The 21,626-nt window shown below is 50.7% G+C and overlaps 2 protein-coding genes across 2 annotated transcripts in view; both read left to right on the top strand.

Moving 5' to 3' along the window:
• The first annotated feature begins 1,658 nt into the window (after positions 1-1,658).
• On the top strand, positions 1,659-4,581 carry ATP11AUN (ATP11A upstream neighbor). The gene is made up of 2 exons (XM_025364087.1): positions 1,659-1,899; positions 4,475-4,581. Exons 1-2 carry the CDS (start codon positions 1,659-1,661, stop codon positions 4,579-4,581), a joined length of 348 nt encoding a protein of 115 aa, XP_025219872.1.
• A 6,809-nt stretch (positions 4,582-11,390) lies between these two features.
• ATP11A (ATPase phospholipid transporting 11A) overlaps positions 11,391-21,626 on the top strand; it is a 183,965-nt gene continuing 173,729 nt past the window's right edge. The window contains exon 1 of the mRNA XM_025364423.1: positions 11,391-11,527. Within this exon, the coding sequence (XP_025220208.1) occupies positions 11,489-11,527 (39 nt within the window). The 5' untranslated portion in view covers positions 11,391-11,488. The remainder of the gene's footprint in view (positions 11,528-21,626) is intronic.

A 21,626-nucleotide genomic window follows, 5' to 3' on the forward strand; every position in this document is an offset into this window, starting at 1 on the left:
ATATTTTAACTGTTGATGTTTCATGCACCCTTTCCCAGGAAGCTACTACAGAATACATTCCTCTAAATTAAACAGATAAATCAAGGAGGAAGGCATCATGGAATGCAGAAAATAAGGGCTTATGAGAGAGGTAGAGGGAATTCCTGGCACCTGTGAAGTGCAGCCTGAGTATAGAAGTATGCAGCAAGTTTAGAAAGTCACCATCAGATTGGGGCAGGATGCCAAAGGGTGACAGGCGGGATGTCTCCAGAAAAAAAAAATATATATAGAATGGCGCTGACAAATATGAGTGTATGGCTGTGAACTAGTAGAAAGTATACAGAAAGCTAAGGAAATGAGGCTGGGCACAGTGGCTCATGCCTGTAATCCCAGCACTTTGGGAGGCTGAGGCAGGAGGATCACTTGAGGTCAGGAGTTCGAGACCAACCTGGCCAACATGGTGAAACCCCATCTCTACAAAAAATACAAAAATTAGCTGGGCATGGTGGTGGGCCCCTGTAATCCCAGCTACTCAGGAGGCTGAGGCAGGAGAATCACTTGAACCAGGGAGGCAGAGGTTGCAGTGAGCTGAGATGGCGCCACTGCACTCCAGTCTGGGCAACAAAGCGAGACTCTGCCTCAAAAAAGAAAGCTAAGAAAATGAAAGAGGGAGGCGATGATTATCTTCAAGGAAAAAAGGTCGTACAAGAAAGAAGATGCAGTGAAAATGCATGAACACAGGGGCGGCATGTAGCATGTAGCACATGCACTGACATGCAGTCATGTAATCTTGTTACCATCACAGGCAGGGATTGAATGGAGACCCGTGTAGCCTCTGCGGGGACACACGCAGTAGAGAGAGTTAGAGGTAGGAGCACGAATGAGCTAAATATTTATCTTCCCATGTAACTGGTGCTGTTGACATTTTCGAAATTATGCTATAAGCATATGATTTGGAAATATGGACACAATAAAGGTAGAGGAACAAAGAGCTATGAGTGATTCTCTGCAGGGGATTCCGGAGTGGGCGATGGCAAGGACATCAGGTTATTCTTATGGCTGGGTAGCGCTATTTTCTTTTAAAACTATGCAAATGTGGCCGGCCACGTGGCTCATGCCTGTAATCCCAGCACTTTGAGAGGCCAAGGCGTGTGGATCACCTGAGGTCAGGAGTTCGAGACCAGCCTGACAACATGGTGAAGCCCTGTCTCTACTGAAAACACATTACCGGGTATGGTGGTGCATGCCTGTAATCCCAGCTATTCGGGAGGCTGAAGCAGGAGAATCACTTAAACCCAGGAAGTGGAGATTGCAGTGAGCTGAGATCATGCCACTGCATTCTAGCCTGAGTGACACAGTGAGACTCCAATTAAAAAAAAAAAAAAAAAAAGGCAAATGCATTTCTTTGGCTAACATTAAAGTTTTTACAAAGTTTCATTGTAATACAGAAAATAAACTCTTGGTGTACCCCTGTAGGATCACACAGAAGAAAACCAACCATTCGATGCCTTTCTTCTTCCATTCCCAATCAGAAGGTTATTTCTGACCCATTGAAATATTATCTACAAAGAAGATGAGAGCCTCCTGCAGTAGTCTCGAGTGGTCTGAGAGCTGAACCCAGGTTTGAGGCCTATCTCCAGGTGGTCCTGAATACCCGTGCATCCCGGGACCTTGTTAGGATGAACTCACCAGAGGCGTCCTGGGTTGCTCAACGCAGAGACTCTTACCCAGGGTGTCAGCCTCTGAAAGATACACGTGCCTGGGCCTCTTTCCTGAAGATGGACCCAGCAGGTCTGGAGGGAGGGCCCTGTGATGCACCCTGTGATGAGCTGCTGATCCGAGCTGCGTGGAACCTCAGCGGGGGTGTGAGCTATCAGGAACCTGCCACTGGACTGCAGCGACCAGGAGAATACGGGTTCTGTGCGTCCGACGGCGGGGACCAAGCAGAAAGGAAAAACCCTTGCTGAGCAGACTGTGCACTGGGCAGCCTGCCGGCCACTTTATACAGATTCTGTCATTCAGCTGGGGTCTCTCTGCTCCCTGATACTAACCACGCCCACCAGACCATCTTCTCTCCAGCTGGAGGAAGAGGTGGACCTGGACCCTGGACGAGGCGGGGAAAGTCAGGGAGACCCAGCAGGATGGGTGAGAGGAGTGTGCTTGGGGAAGGTGGCCCCTAGTGCCTGGCCTCAGGCAAAGTCGTTTTCTGTGGATCCAAAAAGGAGGTGGCGTGATTGTGCCCAGTTGACAGACAGGCAAGGAGGGGCCTCGGCAGGCTAAGGCATCGCTGCAGGATGCACCGTGCCCGCCCCTGCCTGCAGAGCCGGTGTTTTCAATTCCTTCGTTCCACCTTAGCAAGATGGGCCTTGGGGGGGAAGTGGGGGAGTGAGGGAGAAGCAGGTGTGTGCCAGAGACCAACGACACCCACTGTGGGTTCCAGCTGTCCTGCGGTGGGTCAGGCCAGCAGACTGCAGGGACGGGGCTGGGAATGGCCGTGATTAGGAGACAGGTGATCCAGCCACAAGCCTGTGGTGGCCTTGGGATCTAGCTGGCCTGGGGATGATTCCTGCCTTCACTGTCTTCAAGTAGTGGGATTTTGGACTTAGGTTTCCTCATCAGAAAAACCGGAGCAGTGGAGCCCCGCACTTGTGCTGCCATCTGTTTACAGAAGTACACAGGGGTGGGTGTGAGATTCCTGCACATGGCCAGGTCTCCAGCCTCAGCTTCCATCTCCTCCTTAAAGTGATCCAAGCTGAAGCATGCACTGGTGCAGCCTGTATGACGACATTCAACGTGGTGAGGTTGTGAGCTGCCAACACAACCACGGCGGCATCAGAGTTTTTCTTCACGTGTGTCACTAAGGCAGAAACTGGTCTCATCGATGTTGTTTTGTTTTTGTTGTTGAGACAGGGTCTTGCTCTGTAGCCCAGGCTGGAGTGCAGTGGCACGATCACAACTCACTGCAGCCTCAACCTTCTGGGCTCAGGTGATCCTCCCACCTCAGCCTGCTGCGTAGCAGGCACCACAGGTGTGAGCCAACATGTCCAGCTAATTTTTTATTTTTTGTAGAGACCAGGGTCTTCCTATGCTGCCGAGGCTGGTTTCAAATTCCTGGGCTCAAGTGATCTGCCTGCCTCGGCCTTGCAAAGCGCTGGGATTTCAGATGTGAGCTACCACGCCTGGCTGTGTTTTTTTTTTTTTTTTTTTGAGACAGAGTCTCGCTCTGTCACCCAGGCCGGAGTGCAGTGGGGTGATCTTGGCTCACTGAAACCTCTGCCTCTCAGGTTCAAGACATTCTCATGCCTCAGCCTCCTGAGTAACTGGGATTACAGGTACACGCTACCACACCCGGCTAAAAAAAAAAATATATATATATATATATATATATATATATGTACTTTTAGTAGAGACATGGTTTCACTATGTTGATCAGGCTGGTCTTGAACTCCTGACTGGTTTTCTTTTTTAAGCGCTTTCTTCTTCATGAGCTCTGTCTTCTGAAATGGAACTCAGAATAATTGAATATTAACATAAAAAGTTATCTCTGGTTCTGGAAACACTATTTTTTTCTTTTTTCTTTTTTAAATTTTTAACCATTTTAAGTGCACGGTTCAGTGGCATGAAGTATCAGACATTCACACTGTGGTACAAGCACTGCCATCCATTCCAGGACTTTATATCATTCCAAACTGAAACTCTGTCCCCATTAAATACTTACTGTCCAATCCTCCCTTACCCCAGCCCCTGTCAAGGGGCTTCTAGCCCCATTCTATCATACTTTCTGTCTCTATGAATTTTACCTTTCTGGGGACCTCATATCAGTGGAATCTTACAGTATTTGCCCCTTTAGGCTGGCTTCACTTAGTAGCATACAAAACCATTACATTTTTTACACACTTTTTTGGCTTTTTGAGCAGACTGAGCTAATTTCCAGTTGTCTAAGAATATTTAAGTATTCTTATAAGTTACAATAGCTGAAAAATATTTTAAGAGAAACCATTTTATCTTTCTGTTTGAAAAAGTGAAGGGGTGGCCGGGTGCGGTGTCTCACGCCTGTAATCCCAGCACTTTGGGAGGCTGAGGTGGGCGGATCATGAGGTCAGGAATTCGAGATCAGCCTGGCCAACATGGTGAAACCCTGTCTCTACTAAAAATACAAAAATTAGCCAGGCGTGGAGGCGGGCGCCTATAATCCCAGCTACTCAGGAGGCTGAGGCAGGAGAACTGCTTGAACCTGGGAGGCAGAGGTTGCAATGAGCCGAGACCGCATCATTGCCCTCCAGCCTGGGGACACAGCAAGACTAAAGGGGTGAGTTTTCAGTTTTCTAGAAAGCAAACAGTTTAGTTTTACCTTTAAAAGTAAAAAGTTTGGTTTTCATAAGTTGAACATTCATTAAAGTGATGTTATGTAATATTCAAGCAACTTGCTTGAGCAAAGGTGCAAATTACTTTGATTAATGCTAAATTTCTAATTATCATCCACCTCTTATTTCAGATACCCTATCATCTTTACTTTGTTGGAGAGGAGTTGTAATAGTCTATGTTAAAGTTACTGTTCAGACAAAGGATTCCAACAAATTGCTTTCACTACTTTATTGGTAATTTTAAGAACTACAAGGAACTTAGTTGTTTTTTTCTGGAAGAAAACAGGAATTAAAATCATTGATCCTTTAGAGAAATAGAACAAAGGAGAAGGGAGTGTACAAAATAAATAAGAAAAGAATTCTTAGCATACTTTCCTTTCCTGTATTCTCACTGAGAAATAAAAAGTAAATGGGATATTGAGAAGCAAAATTAATCCTGATTAGGCTCGCTTTGGGACAAGCAACCACTTTGCACGATTACCCATTGTTAAGCGTGAAACTGAGCCGATGATCGCTCATTGTTGAGGAGAAAAGACCTGGAGACCACGCTCATCCAGTCTCGCTCCTGACCTGCATCTGAACACCTGAAGGAAGAAACTTTAAGAAGAAAAAGACTTCAAGTGACAGAGGAGACAAAAGTCTCAAAGGTGCAGAATTCAAGAAGCATAGCGTCTCAGGATGGGTGTGAAAGTGACAAATAGGAGATCCCCTGACAGCTAAACCCAGGCACGTCCTGGAATCTCGGGATGCGGTGCAAGTTTTCATGGCAGAGCTCACACCAGCATTGTGTGGAAGATTAAATGTTGTTATGCTTTGAGATTGGCACTCATGCTATTCATTTTTTATTAAGAAGTACAATGAAATTTAATGTACTCCATTTTTGACACCAATGTAATGACCAAATTAAACTAGATTTTCAAAAATAATCAGAGGCCCTGCCCCACAAACTCCTCCTGGGCCCGGGGAGATGTGGGTCCAGTCAGTGGCAACTCCATCTTGGGTGCTGATCCACCATGCTGACTTCAGACCAGCGCCAGTCTCCTGAGCGCCTCCCAATTCCTATGTGATTTCCTGTCCCTAGTGTGTGAACATGTCAGCCTTGATGTGATTACACCGATTATGGGCCATGACACACCTACCACTCTGCCTGTTCTGAAGGGCTGCCTTTAATTGTCTTGCAAAGAGCACCTACACCTCTTCCCTAGGGCACAGAAGCCCTGGGTCTGGGGTGACAGGTACAGAGACCTACCTATCCTCCAGCCACCCAAGACCATGCTTCTGTCTATAAATTCCCCCAATAAAACACCCTTTACTAACAAATGTGATTGATCTGGCTTATTCCTTGGTTTCTCGGCTCCTTTGGCATTTGGGGGCCGTGTTGCATACGTGGCCCTTTCCTGGAACAGGAGACAATGTTCTACGTCACGTTCCAGGACAAATGACCTGGCAGAGCACAGCAGATGATATCAGGGGGCTTCTGAGCAGGACCTCATTCTCCACAGCTCTCCTTCACAGTGACAGGAGTCATGCGGGATGGATGGCCTTGCCCGGGGCACTTTTCACTCTGCGAGTGCTCACGCCTTCCGCTCTCCTTTATTCCGTTAACGCTCATCGGCTAAAATAGCAGTTTATGTATAACTAATTCTTTTAGCATCTGTTGAGCACCACGCTATGCCTAAGGAGAGAAAGACCGATAACTGATGGTAACTGATCATCCAACCGGTTCACATTCAGGTGGGAGACAGACATTTAGATGAATGAGTCTGAAACCTGCTACGCTGGGAGCTTTTTACAAAAGCTTGGATCCCACTCCAAACCAACTGAGTCAAAGTGTCTGGGAGAAACACTGCCTGGGGAAGTACTATTTTATTAGTAGTATTATTTGAGACAGTCTCACTCTGTCACCCAGGCTGCAGTGCAGTGGCATGATCAGAACTCATTGCAGCCTCAGCCTCTTGGGCTCAAGCAATCCTCCTACCTCAGCTTCCTGAGTAGCTGGGACTACAGGTGTGGGCCACCATACCCAGCTAATTTTATTTTTTGTGTTTTTTTGTAGAGATGGGGTCTTGCTAGGTTGCCTAATCGTCTCACCTTGGCCTCTCAAAGTGCTGGAAGTACAGTTGTGAGCCACCATGCCCAGCCTGGGGAAGTGCTATTGGTTAAAAAAAATTCCCTAAGTGAGTTTAATCTATAACCAGGGTTTAGAAATACTGCTGTGGAAAAATAACTAAGCTGTACTAAGTGGTGCCATTAGGAATGCTAAGGGGGGAGTGATTAATGATAACCAAGCCGGAACCCAGGCAGGTGTAGGGAGAGATGGCATCTGAGAGTGACTAAGAGGGGGCCAAACACTCTTAGTGGGGCAGAAGATTCCAGAACAAGGGACCAGGGAGGTTAGAGAACAGCCTGTGGAGGGGCAGAAAGTGAAGTTTCTGCCATTGAAGAACTCTAGGGGCTGGGCGTGGTGGCTCACGCCTGTAATCCCAGCACTTTGGGAGGCCGAGGCAGGTGGATCACCTGAGGTCAGAAGTTCAAGATCAGCCTGGGCAACATGGCAAAACCCCATCTCTATCAAAAATACAAAAATTAGCCAGGTGTGGTGGCGGGTGCCTGTAATCCCAGCTACTGGGGAGGCTGAGGCAGTAGAATCGCCTGAACCTGGGGAGCGGAGGTTGCATTGAGCTGAGATTGCTCCATTGCTCTCCAGCCTGGGAGACAGAGCGAGACTCTGTCTCAAAAAAAAAAAAGAACTTTAGGACCAATCCCTGCGGAGATGGTCACCTACGTAATTCTGGACCTGTGGGGATAGCAACTCAAGAGACGCGTGGACAGCATGGGCCAATAACTTGGAGGAGCAAGGCTGTTTGCCCTCGGAGGCCCAGCTTGAGTCACTACCTTCAGGTAACAGCTCTTTCTAGCACCAAAATGACACCCATTAAAAATTCACACTTCCTGGTTCTGTGTCTACAGCAATCAGCTCTGGCTTTAGGTTTGTCGTTTCGGGTCTCCGTGCAATAATTCTTTTGAACTGTCTTTACAGGAAGACCTCATTTTTTTGCCCCCATGCCCTTATTTCCCTCCAGTTTTTTTCACTTAAGGGCCAATGAATCCAAGATTTCTTTGGAAAGAAAGGCGGAGGGAGGGACGGAGGATGGGTGTTTATGAGTCTGTGTGTAGGTGAGGGTGTGGCCAGGGTGTCGCCTGAAGCACCCATTTGCAAACCCACAATTTCAAGTCTTGGGGTTGGCCTCCTAACTGTTACCTCCTCCTCATTCATTCCATCCCTCCAGCACTGTGAAGCAGCTGTGCTGGTAGTGGGGTCAGAGGTAGGTCCTGGTTACCTGAGGCTAAGATAATTTCATTCACCTTGGACGCTTACTAGTTTGGTGATGTGCACTGACCTCGGGCCTAAGCCGATCATCTCAGGGACTCTGCTACCCACACGATGGACTGGCCAGGAGTGGGCACATGACTTAACTGGTCCATCACTGTGAAGTCTCTCTTGCTTGGATGTGAAGGAAGAAACTTGGAGGCCGTGGAGTTTTTGGCAGTCATTTCACTTTCGAAGTCACTGTGATGGGCACCAACACATTACATTATCGTTTAGTCAGTCTATGGTAGATTATTTCCAAAGACAATCCCCCATAAATTCCCTGTATGATAATCCCTCATAAGGATTAGGAGGAGTTCTCATAATCCCTCATAAGGATCCCTGTTGTACATGGGATCCTCCCATTAAGAAGTGAAATCTATGTCCTTATCTCTTGAATCTAGCGGACTTGGAATTTATATTCACCAACAGAACAAGGTAGAAGTCATATTCTCGAACTTCCAAAGCCAGGCCTTACAGGCTGTATAGTGTCCACACTGACCCTCCTGGGCTGCCATGTAAACACTCAGGCTAGACCACTGAATGATGAGAAGCCAGAGAGACAGACAGCAAGGCCGGCCTGTCCCCAGTGTTTTATCACCCCAGCTAAGATCCCAGCTATGTGATTAGAGCCACAGGAACCTTCCAGCCCCAGCTGAGCCCCCAGAAGAATGCAGCTGCAGGAGAATCCCAGCCAACACCAGGTGGAGCAGAAGCACCATCTCGCCAATTCCACAGGGTCCCGAGAGATGGTAACACACTCACTGTTGTTTCAGCTCCTGCACTCGCGGTCACTCGTGACACAGCCAAAAATAACTGACTCACAGGGTGTCTTAGTCTGCTCAGGCTGCTGTAACAAAATCCTTTAGATGGCTATTCATACACACAGAAGTTTGCCTCCCACAGTTCTGAAGGCTGAGAAATCCAAGATCAAGGTCCCAGCAGATCTGGCATCTGAGAAAAGTTCTCTCCCTCAAAGAAGGCCTCTTCTAAGCGTCTTCATATGGCAGAAAGGGCAAGCAGGCTCCCAAAAACCTGTTTTAAAGGGCACTAATCCCATTCCTAATCACCTCCCAAGGCCCCCACCTCTTAATATTTGGGATTAGTGATTAGGTATTTGGGATTAGATTTCCACATGTGAATTTGGGAGGACACTTTCAAACCATAGCACGGGGTGAGTTGGACTTTGTTTTTTAATAGTTCTGATTTTTTTTTTCCTTAGATTTACCACGAAGATGCTGACATGTGTTAGAAAATCCAGCTCATGTGGTTTAAATGAAGACATCTCTCATAGCAGGAAATTCCAGGTGAGGGCAGCAGGATTTTGGTGAATTGTCTGATTGTGCTGAGGACTCCTGCTCTTCTCATCTTCCCAGGCGGCCAGAGTGAAGATGCTCTTCCGGCCACCTTCTCTCGTGGGTGCAAAGGGCTGTGGCGCACCAGGCATTGCATCCAGACAGGGAACGCAACATCCGCCAGGGAAAAAGGAGCATTTCCTGTTTATGTTCCTGCAGGAGTGAGAAAACTTTGGCCAGACAACCCCCAGCAGGCTTCCCGTTGGGACTCATTGACTTGAGCTTGTTTGAAGCCAATCGTTGGAAAGAGAAATGGAGCTACCAAGATTTTCTCAAAAGAGACAGAGTTTACCCTTAGCCACACAGAGGGTGGATACCTGAGCCAGCAAGGATAGAGAGGGCATGGCTGCTGCCCTGTAGTATTCGCTACAGAATGAAAAATAATTCGCATTTACCACTGAATAAAGCAGACACTCCTGACAGGCAGGCAGCCTTGATACAGTGCCTTATACAACCTCTGTTTGCGCCTCCACCCCAATCCCACAGTCACAGTTTACAAGGTAGAAGCTTAGTCAAAATCCGGCTCCAGCAGTCAGAGTTCTTGCAGGAAAATGAAGGTGTTCTTGGGAGGGGATTTGGAAGGGAGTTTGATGAAGGGACTGTTTGTTGCGGTGAGGTCATGGTTCAAGGATCCTTCAAAAGGGTGCTGCTATTTAGGGACCAGAAACAATGGCAGACCGACAACATGTTTCACCCTAAGAGGCTCGGGGGAGGCGACAAGTTCTGTTCGTAGAGCCTGGAGGAGTTATGCAATGGAACGGGCACCCGGGAAGAATCTTGGCCGCAGAGGTAAACCAACACTGGCGGATATAGGGGCAGGGGGGAAGGGGAGGGGAGGAGGCCCCTGCCTCTCTCCTACCTGGTCTGCAGCAGGTGCTCCTGTGGATGAAGATCCACTGAGGGGGACCACCAGCTTCCGGAGCTCAGGGCAGGCTGCAGCAGGACAGGCTGGGATGGAAAATGGAGAATCGGTGATTTGGACAAGAAATGGGAGCCGTTTACTGTTCAGTCACTACGATTACTGTTCACTAGTACTCATTTCTATTCGTCTAAAAGGTGGCTAACACCATTTCTTTTCCGCAAGCACTCGGGAGAACATTCATATTCAATTGCGTTCCTAAGACCCAGACGGGGCAGCGTTCTCCACAGGCCACCAAAAGGTGGTGTCTGTTTGGTTTCATCAGTGATTATCTATGGCAGTAAGACAGGAAGTTGGAAACCAAGTGTCTCAATTAAGTCAAGGCTGGGTGGATTTAGAGAACAAAGTGCTCGTTACCCGGGCCAGGTCACCCTAGGGAAAACAGAGGCATTCTCTGGGATGGAAATGGTAGTGTTTGCGTGGTAAATACTCCTCAGCCCAGTTCAAAGCCAGCAGCATGAAGGACACGCCACGGGGGCTGGAGACCAGGCGAAGCTGAACTCCTCTGTGGTTCACCAACCCCTCAGGCCACCTAAGTGTCTTCCGCTGTCGCAGCTTTGGGGCCAGAGGCCAGGCCCTGGGAGCCACCGGGTTTCGGAACCGGGGCAGCCACCTGCAGAGCAGGAAAAGCCGGCGGGTCGGCGGCGCCACGTTCCGGGGCGAAACCCAGCCTCGGCTCAGATCTCCCACCCGGCCGGACTCCCGCTCTCTCCCCGCGGCCCCCTCCCACACTTCCACCTCGCCCCGCGATCTCACTGCCCCATCGAGGCTTCCGGGAGGAGGAGAAAAGTTTTCCGGCAGGAACCCGGGAAGGAAGCCCTGGGACCCTGACCGAGACTCCGGGTTCCCCCAGTGTCGAGCCCCTTTGCCGCCGCGCCCCGCGCCTGCGCCCCGGGAGGCGGAAGCAACAGGGGTTCCTCCCCGCGGCCTCTGACCTCTGCCCTCTGCCCCCAGGGTCTGAGGGGCCCGGGCCGAGGCGTGAGGGGGCAGGGCTGGCGCGCGGGTGCGAGCGCGGGTGTGGGCGCGGGGCGGGCGGGGGCTGCGGCCGCGGGGCGCATGCTCACTCGCGCCGGTGACGTGCGCGCCGGGAGCAGGGGTAGGAGCCAGCGGGGCCCGGAGGCTCCAGAGGGCGGCGGGCCGGGGAGGAGGAGACTCGGGAGGAGGAGAGCGCAGGCTCCGCCGCGGCCGGAGTGCCTCAGTCGAGCCCAACCCAGCGGGCGGACCGACGGGGAGAGAGAAGGCGCCAGAGCTCGCGCGCGGCCCCGAGCAGCAGCCTCGCCGCCCGCGGAGCAGCCGCCGACGCGCGGGGCCGCGGACCCAGCATTCGCCGGCCGGGCCGGGCATGAGCGCGGAGGGGCCGCGGCCGCCCCCTGCACCGCCCGGCGCGCCCAGGCCGTGACCGGAGCAGGGGGCGCGGCCGCACTCGGACCCCGGAGCCCATGGGCGCGCCGAGCCGGGCGCGGGGGCGCTGAGCGGCGGAGCGGGAGCGGCCGGAGGAGCCATGGACTGCAGCCTCGTGCGGACGCTCGTGCACAGATACGTGAGTGCTCCCGGCGCGGGCTGGGGGACCCGGGTACCAGACAGACGCGGGGCGGCCCCGCAGCCCCGACCCTGTGGCCGGTCCAGCCCCGGGGTCCTGGGAGGGCTTCCAGGTCTGGGACGCTGACCGCCCCAGGGGCCAGGCGGGATGCTGGGGAGGGGCCTCGGAGTTGAGACCCTGGGGCTTCCGACGGGGTCTAGGTGGGCACAGCGCACGGCCCCCGCCTGAGGCCGCCACCTGCGCTCCTGCCGCGGCCGCCTCGCGCCCCCTTCCCGCCCCCTTCCCGCCCGCAGCACCCTGGGGGTTCCTCGGAGAGACTGGCTGGGGTTCGAGCCGTCCCGGCGGACCGGGCGCCCAGAGAGAGCCAACTTCGACCCCGCCGGGGCCCGGGTCCGGGGAGGAACCTTCAGATGCAGCTTCCGCGCAGCCGTGTCTGCGGGAAGACTAAGAGATTGGTAGGAAGCCTTACACTTCTGCAGAAAAAGCTAGCAATTGTGTTTGTTTTAACACCCCGGGGGATTCAGAAGCAGAGTTGGAATCTTTTTATTTTTTACCTTAAAGTAACCGATTAGATCAGAAGTCCGGATCTTCTTGGGTTCCTCTGGAATCTGCCCCTTCAGTGATAAGCCAGTGAAGAGCTCAGGAGGGAGGACTCGGAAGGAGAAAAGTTGATTTTGTTTTACACCAGAGGAGGGGAAACCGGAATCCCTGGCGTTAGGTGTAAAAAGGGGTGTGTGGCCGGGCGCCGTGGCTCACTCCTGTAATCCCAGCACTTTGGGAGGCCGAGGCGGGCGGATCACGAGGTTAGGAGTTTGAGACCAGCCTGACCAACATGGTGAAACTCCGTCTCTACTAAAAAATACAAAAATTAGCCTGGCGTGGTGGTGGACGCCTGTGATCCCAGCTACTCAGGAGGCTGAGGCAGGAGAATCGCTTGAACCCGGGAGTCGGAGGTTGCAGCAGTGAGCCGAGATGGAGCCACTGCACTCCAACCTGGGTGACAGAGTGAGACTCCGTCTAAAAAAAAAAAAAGTGTATGTGTGTGTGTAGAAGAGGAAGAAAACTGTCCCAAGCACAGCGTTTCCTGCCACTGTCTTGCACAAGAGGCTTCATTGTTCCATAGAGGCTGACGGTCAGTGGTCAGTCACAGGTTCGAGAAGTCGCATGCACCGGGTTTGGTACTAGAGAGGGCAGTATTATGGGAACTTTGTTCTTTCCCGGCATAGGAATTACCTCAGGCAGCCTTTCATATTTATGAGCTTTCTTTAAATAGGAGACCTTGGCCAAAGATAGGTTTCTTTTCAGCGGAGGATGCCAGATCAATGCTTTCCCCCGGATTTATATACTAACCAAAAACCTCGGAGAGTCAAGGGGGACTTGAGTGCACCTTACATTGTTTCCTGATGTCGGGGAAGCCTTAGAAAGGTCAGCCTGCTTTACTTAAGTGGAGAGAACTCACCCCTGGTGATTCTGATGATTCCGATGCTAGATCTGGAAAGGCTTAGCTGCAGGAACCTTGTGTTACCCCTTCACTGGTGCTCGAGCCCCCAATTCAAATCCTAATGTGAGTGGTAAACCTGTGTTTCACTGTGGTAACGTTATAGGAGACCCAATCACAGTGACTGTAGGTAACCTGCTGTGTGAGAGACGTGCTCTATTGGGCGGAAGCTTCTGTTCTCAGTTGTGTCGCTTAGAAATGTGGGTCCCTAGATAACTTATTTTCCTGCCTTGTTTCCTCCGAGGGAAATGGAAGAGGGAAGGGACTAACATTCACTTTACCTGTGCCCGCGGTGTTCCCAGTTCATTCCATTCCCTTCTAACACTCAGTGTTAAAAAGGAGGGTCACGTTGTGGTGCTAATGTGCAGCCTCTTTCCATAGAAATGAGAGATGGATGGGCCAGCTCGGCCCACCCTGTGGAGAATCTCACCTTCCCAGCCAGTTCCTGACCCCTTCATCCTGGGAGGGGGACAGAGAGACGTCCAATTTTGATGCTTTGACGCCCTTCCTTTCTCCAGGCCTTCAGCTGTTTTCTGTTATATAGATTTATATAAGTGCGTAGCTTACATTTTTAATTCCCTTTTGTTGGATTATTACGCCAGTGGCATCACATTTTCTCTTAATCTAAGGGGTCAATATTCTTTAGTGAACTTTTCCAGCATGTACGTTATTTGATAACATCTTGGGAATACAAGTTATGGGATAGTATTATTTCTGTTTTTCTCATTCCGCATGTGTTTTTTGCAGTGTATTCGTCTGGCTACCTCACCCATATTTACACACAAAACCATTCATCTGTATAATTTTAAGTTCATGTCTATGGTATTAAACTAATTCGACTTTTTCCAGAAACAGTCATGATCTGTTTTCTTGTTATTTCGTTATCGTCCACTATGTGGGACTAAATTATATTTCCTTTTGCTACAGAAAAAGGAGTCTGGGATTGAATACTCATATTTCCTCATGGTTTCCTTACGTGACTTACTTTATAAAAAAGGATAGATAAACAGACCCTGCTCCCTCTTGGTGTTCACATAGTCAATTCCTGGGACTAAGAAAGCTTTCCAGCTCCTTCTGATGTGTGAGGGTGGCTAAAAGATAAAGAAGTCCTTGGAAAACATTGCTGTAGGCATTTTATTGTGGGTTAACTCCAGAGAGGTAGCACAGGCAAATGAGTGAGAGAACAGATGAACGATTAGGCCAGAGTACTCCACCCTGTGGGTTACTAGTTGTTTGGGTGTTTGGATGGACAGGAGCCATGCAGAGATATTTTGTATTTGTAAATGGGGCCATGTTTGTATACTATAAGGAGGTGCTTGTGTGTATGGGGTGCTGTATGCTCCATGGGGTGATGTACGTGCGTGGGGGGCGCAGGGGAGAGCGTGTGGTGCCGTGAGGTGGTGTATGTGCCGTGGGGTGGTGTATGCACTATGGGGTGGTGTAGGTGCTGTGGGGGGCGTGGGGGTGGGGAGAGAGCCTGTGTGCCGGGAGTGGTGTATGTGCCATGTGTGCCATGGAGTAGCGTACATATTGTGGGGTAGTGTTTGTGCCGTGGGGTGGTGTATATTCCATGGGGTGGTGTGTGTGCTGCGGGAGCCGCGGGGTAATGTGTGTGCCGTGGAGTGGCGTATGTGCTGTGGAGTAGTGTATGTGCTGTGGGGTAGCATGTGAGTCATGGGGCAGTGCCTGTGCCGTGAGGTAGTTTGACCTCCATGATGTAACACTTTATTTTTTATTTATTTATTTATTTATTTATTTTGAGACGGAGTCTCGCTCTGTCTCCCAGGCTGGAGTGCAGTGGCCCGATCTCGGCTCACTACAACCTCCGCCTTCCAGGTTCAAGCGATTCTCCTGCCTCAGCCTCCCGAGTAGCTGGGACTACAGGCGTCCGCCATCACTCCTGGTTAATTTTTGTATTTTTAGTAGAGAAGGGGTTTCACCATATTGGCCAGGCTGGTCTCGACCTCCTGACCTTGTGATCTGCCCGCCTCAGCCTCCCAAAGTGCTGGGATTACAGGCGTGAGCCACTGCGCCCGGCCGATGTAACACTTTAAAAGCACTTTTAGGCTGGGCACGGTGGCTCACACCTGTAATCCTAGCACTTTGGGAGGCCGAGGCGGGTGGATCACCTGATGTCAGGAGTTCAAGACCAACCTGGCCAACATGGTGAAGCCCCGTCTCTACTAAAAATACAGAAAATTAGCCAGGCGTGGTAGTGGGTGCCTGTAATCCCAGCTACTCAGAAGGCTGAGGCAGGAGAATTGCTTCAGCCCAGAAGGCGGAGGTTGCAGTGAGCTGAGATCGCACCATTACACTCCAGCCTGGCTAACAAGAGCAAATCTCATCTCAAATAAGAGTATTTTTTAACAGCATGGATGGAGAGCTAGTTCCATTTCCTCTTCAGAGTTGTAAGGTGGGCAACACCAATTCAGGTAGTTTAAGTTCCGAGAGAAACCAGGGCAGCCTCAGCGGGAAGCTTACTTTCCTTAGATACTCTCTGGGCAGTGGCCTGAATGCTGAGTGGGAGCCTCCCTGCCCTTCTTAGCCATGTGGCCTTGGGCAAGTGGCTTAATTTCTTCTGCCTCTTCCTCCTCTGAGGGTAAGAGCAGTACTCATTGCATAGCTATTGTGAGGGCTGAGTGGGGTAATCTGGGTGGAGAGCCAAGAATGGGGAAGCGCTCAGTCCATTTGTCATGCCTGGCTGTTAACATAGCTGAGTCCCTGGGTAGGGGTGGCTGGGGAGAGAGCAAACCTATGGCCTGCCAGTTCTGTTGCTCAGCTACCCGTGGGTCCCAGCCTGCTGGCATCGTGGGTCCCAGGAGAGGTAAACCGGCACCCTGACACTGAGCATGGTGTGGAGCTCAGGTAGAATTCAGAAAGCTTTACAACGCTGTTGTAAAACGGCCCTGGATCTCTGTGAGACTGAGCATCCCGGCCCGGGCAGAACGCTTCACTCCCATTTCTCTTCCATGCCTCCGTGTAGGTAGAGCATTTGATTTTTCTTCAGAGTTCTGTGGGTCAAGAACTCAGTCTTGTTACGGTCTTATAATCTTTTTTCAATGATTCAGCCCAGATATTCCTTGTTAGTTTTGTTCCTTTGCCTGTCAAAGCTTCTGCGTTTTTCTACCTTACCGTTCTTGCTTCTTAACATGTTTCTAACTTTCCAAGATAGAAAACATTGAAAGATCTGAAGGCTTTCCTTGCTGACAGTAGATAATCACTTTCAACACAAACAGTTATAAGTTTTTTCTAAGAGAAAAATAAATATTTTTGCTTCCCGAGAACTTCAAGCAGTGCTATATTAGAGTATGTTAAACCTTCTAGAAAGTCCAGCTGTTTATATGCATGCATACATGTCTGCTTCTTTATTTATTACCGAATGGTGTGTAATGTGAACATCAGTGTTCAACTGTGAGGTTGCCCCTTCTGAAAGACGGACTTATTTATTTAATTCAGTTATGCCAGCCCCTGTTTTAAAACTTAAGAAATGCCACGTAATTTTGGAGTTTCTTTCCCTAATCCAGGATTAGACGATCCAGTGGGGCCTTGCTGTTGTTAGCTGCTGGAGTCTACACCACAGGAGCACTGAGTTAAGCTGCTTTAGCTGCCAAGGTCTTCAGGTATTTGAAATAAGTGAATCCTGAGGCATAGCATCCAAGACTACTAATCTGTCTCCAGCCGTGTGGTGGCAAAGCCTGTAGCACAGACTCGTAAAGTGTTCATAATTAACAAATGTTGAACCAGGCAGCTCATCCCACGAGTTCACCAAGCACCCTTCTTGTCTTCAGGGCCTCGTGTCTTCCACCTACCTGGACGTTCTAAAGCCGTCTGCCTAGGTGCATAACTTCACTTTTGTGTCTACACAAAGGTTGAATCATTTCTATCGCTTTTTGGAGCTATTGAATATCTGCTTATTAGGAACAAGCATCTTGAGCTGCTTTTATTTCTTGCCAGGGAGTGTATTTAATAACCTAGGGGAAAAATTATTAGGCTTGGCTATAGTCAGTTAAATTTCTAGGGATGAGAACACTGTCCTCAGTTTACAATTAGTTAAAATTGCGTTGAATTCATGAACAAAAATACATAATTGCTTAACTACACATGAAATCCTCTATTTACAGATGTATTAAACCTTGAAACCCAAAATACAAATTGTTCTTTGGTGCTTGGAGCATAGGTTCAACAGAAAGAGGGCTAATAAAAGATTCTTAAGTCCCAGACTTATAAATGTTTTTTAACCAAGTTAAATGCCAGTAAAAATGCTATTTATTTGCAATGAAAATCAATAGCAAGCAAGTTTTACAGCAATAGAAATTCAAGAAGATCAGATAAGGGATGATTTTCTCTTTCACTTGGATATTATTATCTGAGAAGAACAAAATAGTACATCCCAGAGGCAACGGGGTTAGGCGTCGGAGTCTCACAGACCCACATTCAAGTTCCGTCTCAGCTGCTGGCTGTGTGGCCTTGGCAAGTTGGTTGCCCGCTGTACGCTTGATGCCCCATCTGCAAGGTGGGGACTATGATGGTGCCCATGTGGTGGGTCTGTGCAGTAAGGGACAAGTCACGGCGCTCGTGGCTGCTGGGTACTCAGTGCACCGGGCGTCTTTGTTGCGTGCACGGATCTGTGGCTGCCTCGCCGTCCATGCTTCTGGGCTTCCTGAGGAGACTGCGTCTCACCTTGGGCTTTCCGGAACCCTCTCCCCACCCTCCTCTGCACGTGGAGAGTTGGTGACCTTGCCCTTTCTCCCAGAGAGAGCGGTGGTCACTGGCGGGAACGCCCGCTGCCACGCCCAGGAGCCTTTCTGCCTCTGCCGTCGCCTCCTCCGCTGGGGTGAGTGACCCGTTCTGCCGAAGTCCAGTCCCGTGTGTGCTCAGGCCCCATCTCTCTCCCTCTCTTAGTGACACCATCTGCCCTGCTGCTCGCCGTCCTGCTGTTGGCACCATTTTAGACCCCACATTTCCCACCTGTCACCCTGCTCATTTTTTGACTTCCAGCTACCATTTTTTTTTTTTTTTTTTGAGATGGAGTCTCGCTCTGTCTCCCAGGTTGGAGTGCAGTGGTGTGATCTCGGCTCACTGCATGCTCCGCTTCCCGGGTTCCCGCCATTCTCCTGCCTCAGCCTCCCGAGTAGCTGGGACTACAGGCGCCGCCACCAGGGCCAGCTAATTTTTTGGTATTTTTAGTAGAGACGGGGTTTCACTGTGTTAGCTAGGATGGTCTCGATCTCCTGACCTCATGATCCGCCCATCGCCCACCTCAGTCTCCCAAAGTGCTGGGATTACAGGCGTGAGCCACCGCACCCGGCCCCAGCTACCCTTTTTTTTAGCAGGTTGCCCCGTGTAGCTGATCAGTCCTTCCTTCTCCTGTCTCTTCTGTCTACTGCTGGGGGTTCCCTTACCAAGGTCTCCATCATCCCCAGGCCCACCTCCCTCGGGCCCCTCTCTGCCCTTGCCCTCATCCTCAGCGACTCCGTGGGGCTTATGTGATCCCAGCTGCAGTTAGTGAGTGCCCCTGTGTGCTCAGAGAAATGCCAGTGAGCCAAGCAGGACAGAGACCCAAGTCCCATCCCTCTGGGGCTCCCTTGGAATCAGGGGAGGCGAACAGGAAACCACCACAGTGAGTGTTGGGGTGCACCACAGGCAAGGGTGCTGAGAAAAAGAGAGTGGGGTTGGGGGCAGTGCATGCGCAGCGTGGCGGGTGGATGAGGCGTGGGGGGCAGTGTGTGTGCAGGGGGTGGCGGGATGGACGAGGTGAGGGCCTGGCCAGGTGGGTGCTTGCGTGTCCAGCCTGAGGGGCGGCCCGTTCAGCAGCCTCTGGGAGCCCTGGGGCCTCCCGTGGGCTGCTTCCTGGGGCCTCCTGTGGGCTGGCTGCCCCTCGGGCTCCCGTGCTGGCCTCTGCCTTCCCCGGGGCCACACTGGGCTCCTAGTGGCCTTTCTTCCCTCTCCATCAACACCCTCATCCCAGAAAGAGGCGTCCACTGCCTGCTACATGCCGTGCAGCCATGTTCATGTCCATGTTCCAGCGTCTCCCACGTGCCTGGAACATTCCTGGCATGGAAAAGCCACGCAGAAAACAGCTGCTGGGCCAACACGGAGGCCCCAGGTCATTAGTGTTAATCACAATGGTGAAGAGGTTGCCCTTGGCGATTCGGAAGGGAATTCAGGGAGAGCAGCCGCAGTGCCCTGTCCCCGGAGCCTGGTGTCCAGAGCCAGAGTTCTGAGGGCCTCCTCATAGTTTTAAAACTATTTATATTTTGTTTTTTATTTTTGAGACAGAGTCTCACTCCATTGCTCAGGCTGGAGTGCAGTGGCGTGATCTCGCCTCACTGCAACCTCTGCTTCCCAGGTGCAACCAATTCTCCTGCCTCAGACTCCTGAGTAGCTGGGATTTGTGCCACCATGCCCAGCTAATTTGTGTGTGTGTGTGTGTGTGTGTGTGTATATATATATATATGTTTTTTTTTTTGGTAGAGATGGAGTTTCACCATGTTGGCCAGGCTGGTCTCGAACTCCTGACCTCAGATGATCCACCCACCTCCGCCCCCCAAAGTGATTGCAGGCATGAGTCACTGGACCCGGCCCTAAAACTACTTTCATTTTAAAACTATGAGTTCTTAAGAACTACACTCTGATCCCTGGAAACAATATACCAATCTCTGGTGTGCATGACGTTTGCTTTCCAGGCAGGTGTTTCCCAATTTTGTTAGATTCTCAAGGAAGCCCCTGCCCCTGCTAAAGTTAAGACTTCTGTCGGCCGGGCGCGGTGGCTCAAGCCTGTAATCCCAGCACTTTGGGAGGCCGAGACGGGCGGATCACGAGGTCAGGAGATCAAGACCATCCTGGCTAACACGGTGAAACCCCGTCTCTACTAAAAAAATACAAAAAACTAGCCGGGCGAAGTGGCGGGCGCCTGTGGTCCCAGCTACTCGGGAGGCTGAGGCAGGAGAATGGCGTAAACCCGGGAGGTGGAGCTTGCAGTGAGCTGAGATCCGGCCACTGCACTCCAGCCCGGGCGACAGAGCCAGACTCCCTCTCAAAAAAAAAAAAAAAAAAAAAAAAAAAGAGGTTTGACTGACTCACAGTTGTGCATAACTGGGAAGGCTACAGGAAGCTTACAATCATGGCAGAAGGAGAAGCAAACACGTCCTTCTTCACAAGNGGTGAGCCTGGGGGGGGGCGTCACCCCGCCCCCCGCCCCCCCCCCGGGGCCAAAAGACCAGACCCCCAAAAAAAAAAAAAAAAAAAAAAAAAAAGACTTCTGTCGTGGGACAGGCAGGTGACTGCTCCTCTGATGTGGCTGCATGGGCGCACTCAGCGGCCTCAACACAATTTGAGCTTCTTGCTAACATTTGAACACAGAGGACCACACATACATCCCCACATTTCCCCACTTTTTTGGAAGTCTCATGACTCCTGGCCTGCTGGTTCCCTGAGGACCACTTCTGCTGGAGCGACAGCCACTTGGGAAGGGTCGGTGCTCTCCACTGGCCTGAGTTGCTGGGCCCATCACCGCTGCGTTGAAGCCTGAGACCACCCCACCCCGTCCCAAGGAGGACACAGACTTTTCTGGTTTGGTTGAGACTTGCACAGCCTAAAGAAAACTGCTGGGTTGTTTTTGCAAGTTACCTAATGGTGCCTTACCTGCCGCGTGCTTTTGTCCCGTGGCACATTTGTTTGTAATTCACCATGGCTGTAATAGCAGCAGAGCCACAGAACTTTCTCCTTATTACATATCCTGAGAAGGAAGCCCTGGCAGCCGGACCTACGAGAGGGTTCTGTGGCTCACTCATGCAGGGATGCTGGGATGTTAGGCTGGGAGTCCGGAGATGGAATTTTAGACTTTCTCTGCCACCTTTTACCTTGGTAACCAGGGCTGAGGTGTGAACCCTTTGGGCAGATAAATCATTAGTTGCCTCTTTAAAACCAATTTTTTTTTTTTTTTTGAGACGGAGTCTCACTCTGTCGCCCAGGCTGGAGTGCAGTGGCCGGATCTCAGCTCACTGCAAGCTCTGCCTCCCAGGTTTACACCATTCTCCTGCCTCAGCCTCCCAAGTAGCTGGGACTACAGGCGCCCGCCACCTCGCCCAGCTAGTTTTTTGTATTTTTTAGTAGAGACGGGGTTTCACCGTGTTAGCCAGGATAGTCTCGAGCTTCTGACCTTGTGATCCGCCCGCCTCGGCCTCCCAAAGTGCTGGGATTATAGGCTTGAGCCACCGCGTCCGGCTAAACCTATCTTTTATTATATTTATTTATTTGTTTTTGAGACAAGGTCTCACTCTGTCACCCAGGCGGGAGTACAGTGGCGCTATCTTGGCTCAGTGCAACCTCCACCTCTTGGGTTCAAATAATTCTCGTGCCTTAGCCTCCCAAGTAGCTTGGATTACAGGCGCCTGCCACCACTCCTGGCTCATTTTCTTAATTTGTATTTTTAGTAGAGACAGGGTTTTGCCATGTTGGCCAGGCTGGTCTCAAACTCCTGACCTCAAATGATCCACCCGCCTTGACCTTCCAAAGTGCTGGGATTACAGGTGTGAGCCACCACACCTGATCTTTAAAGCAGTCCTTTAAATATTGTTCTCCATTTTCAAACCAGAGTGG

Source organism: Theropithecus gelada, chromosome 17, assembly GCF_003255815.1.
Source record: "Theropithecus gelada isolate Dixy chromosome 17, Tgel_1.0, whole genome shotgun sequence".
In the NCBI taxonomy this organism is placed as follows: domain Eukaryota; kingdom Metazoa; phylum Chordata; class Mammalia; order Primates; family Cercopithecidae; genus Theropithecus; species Theropithecus gelada.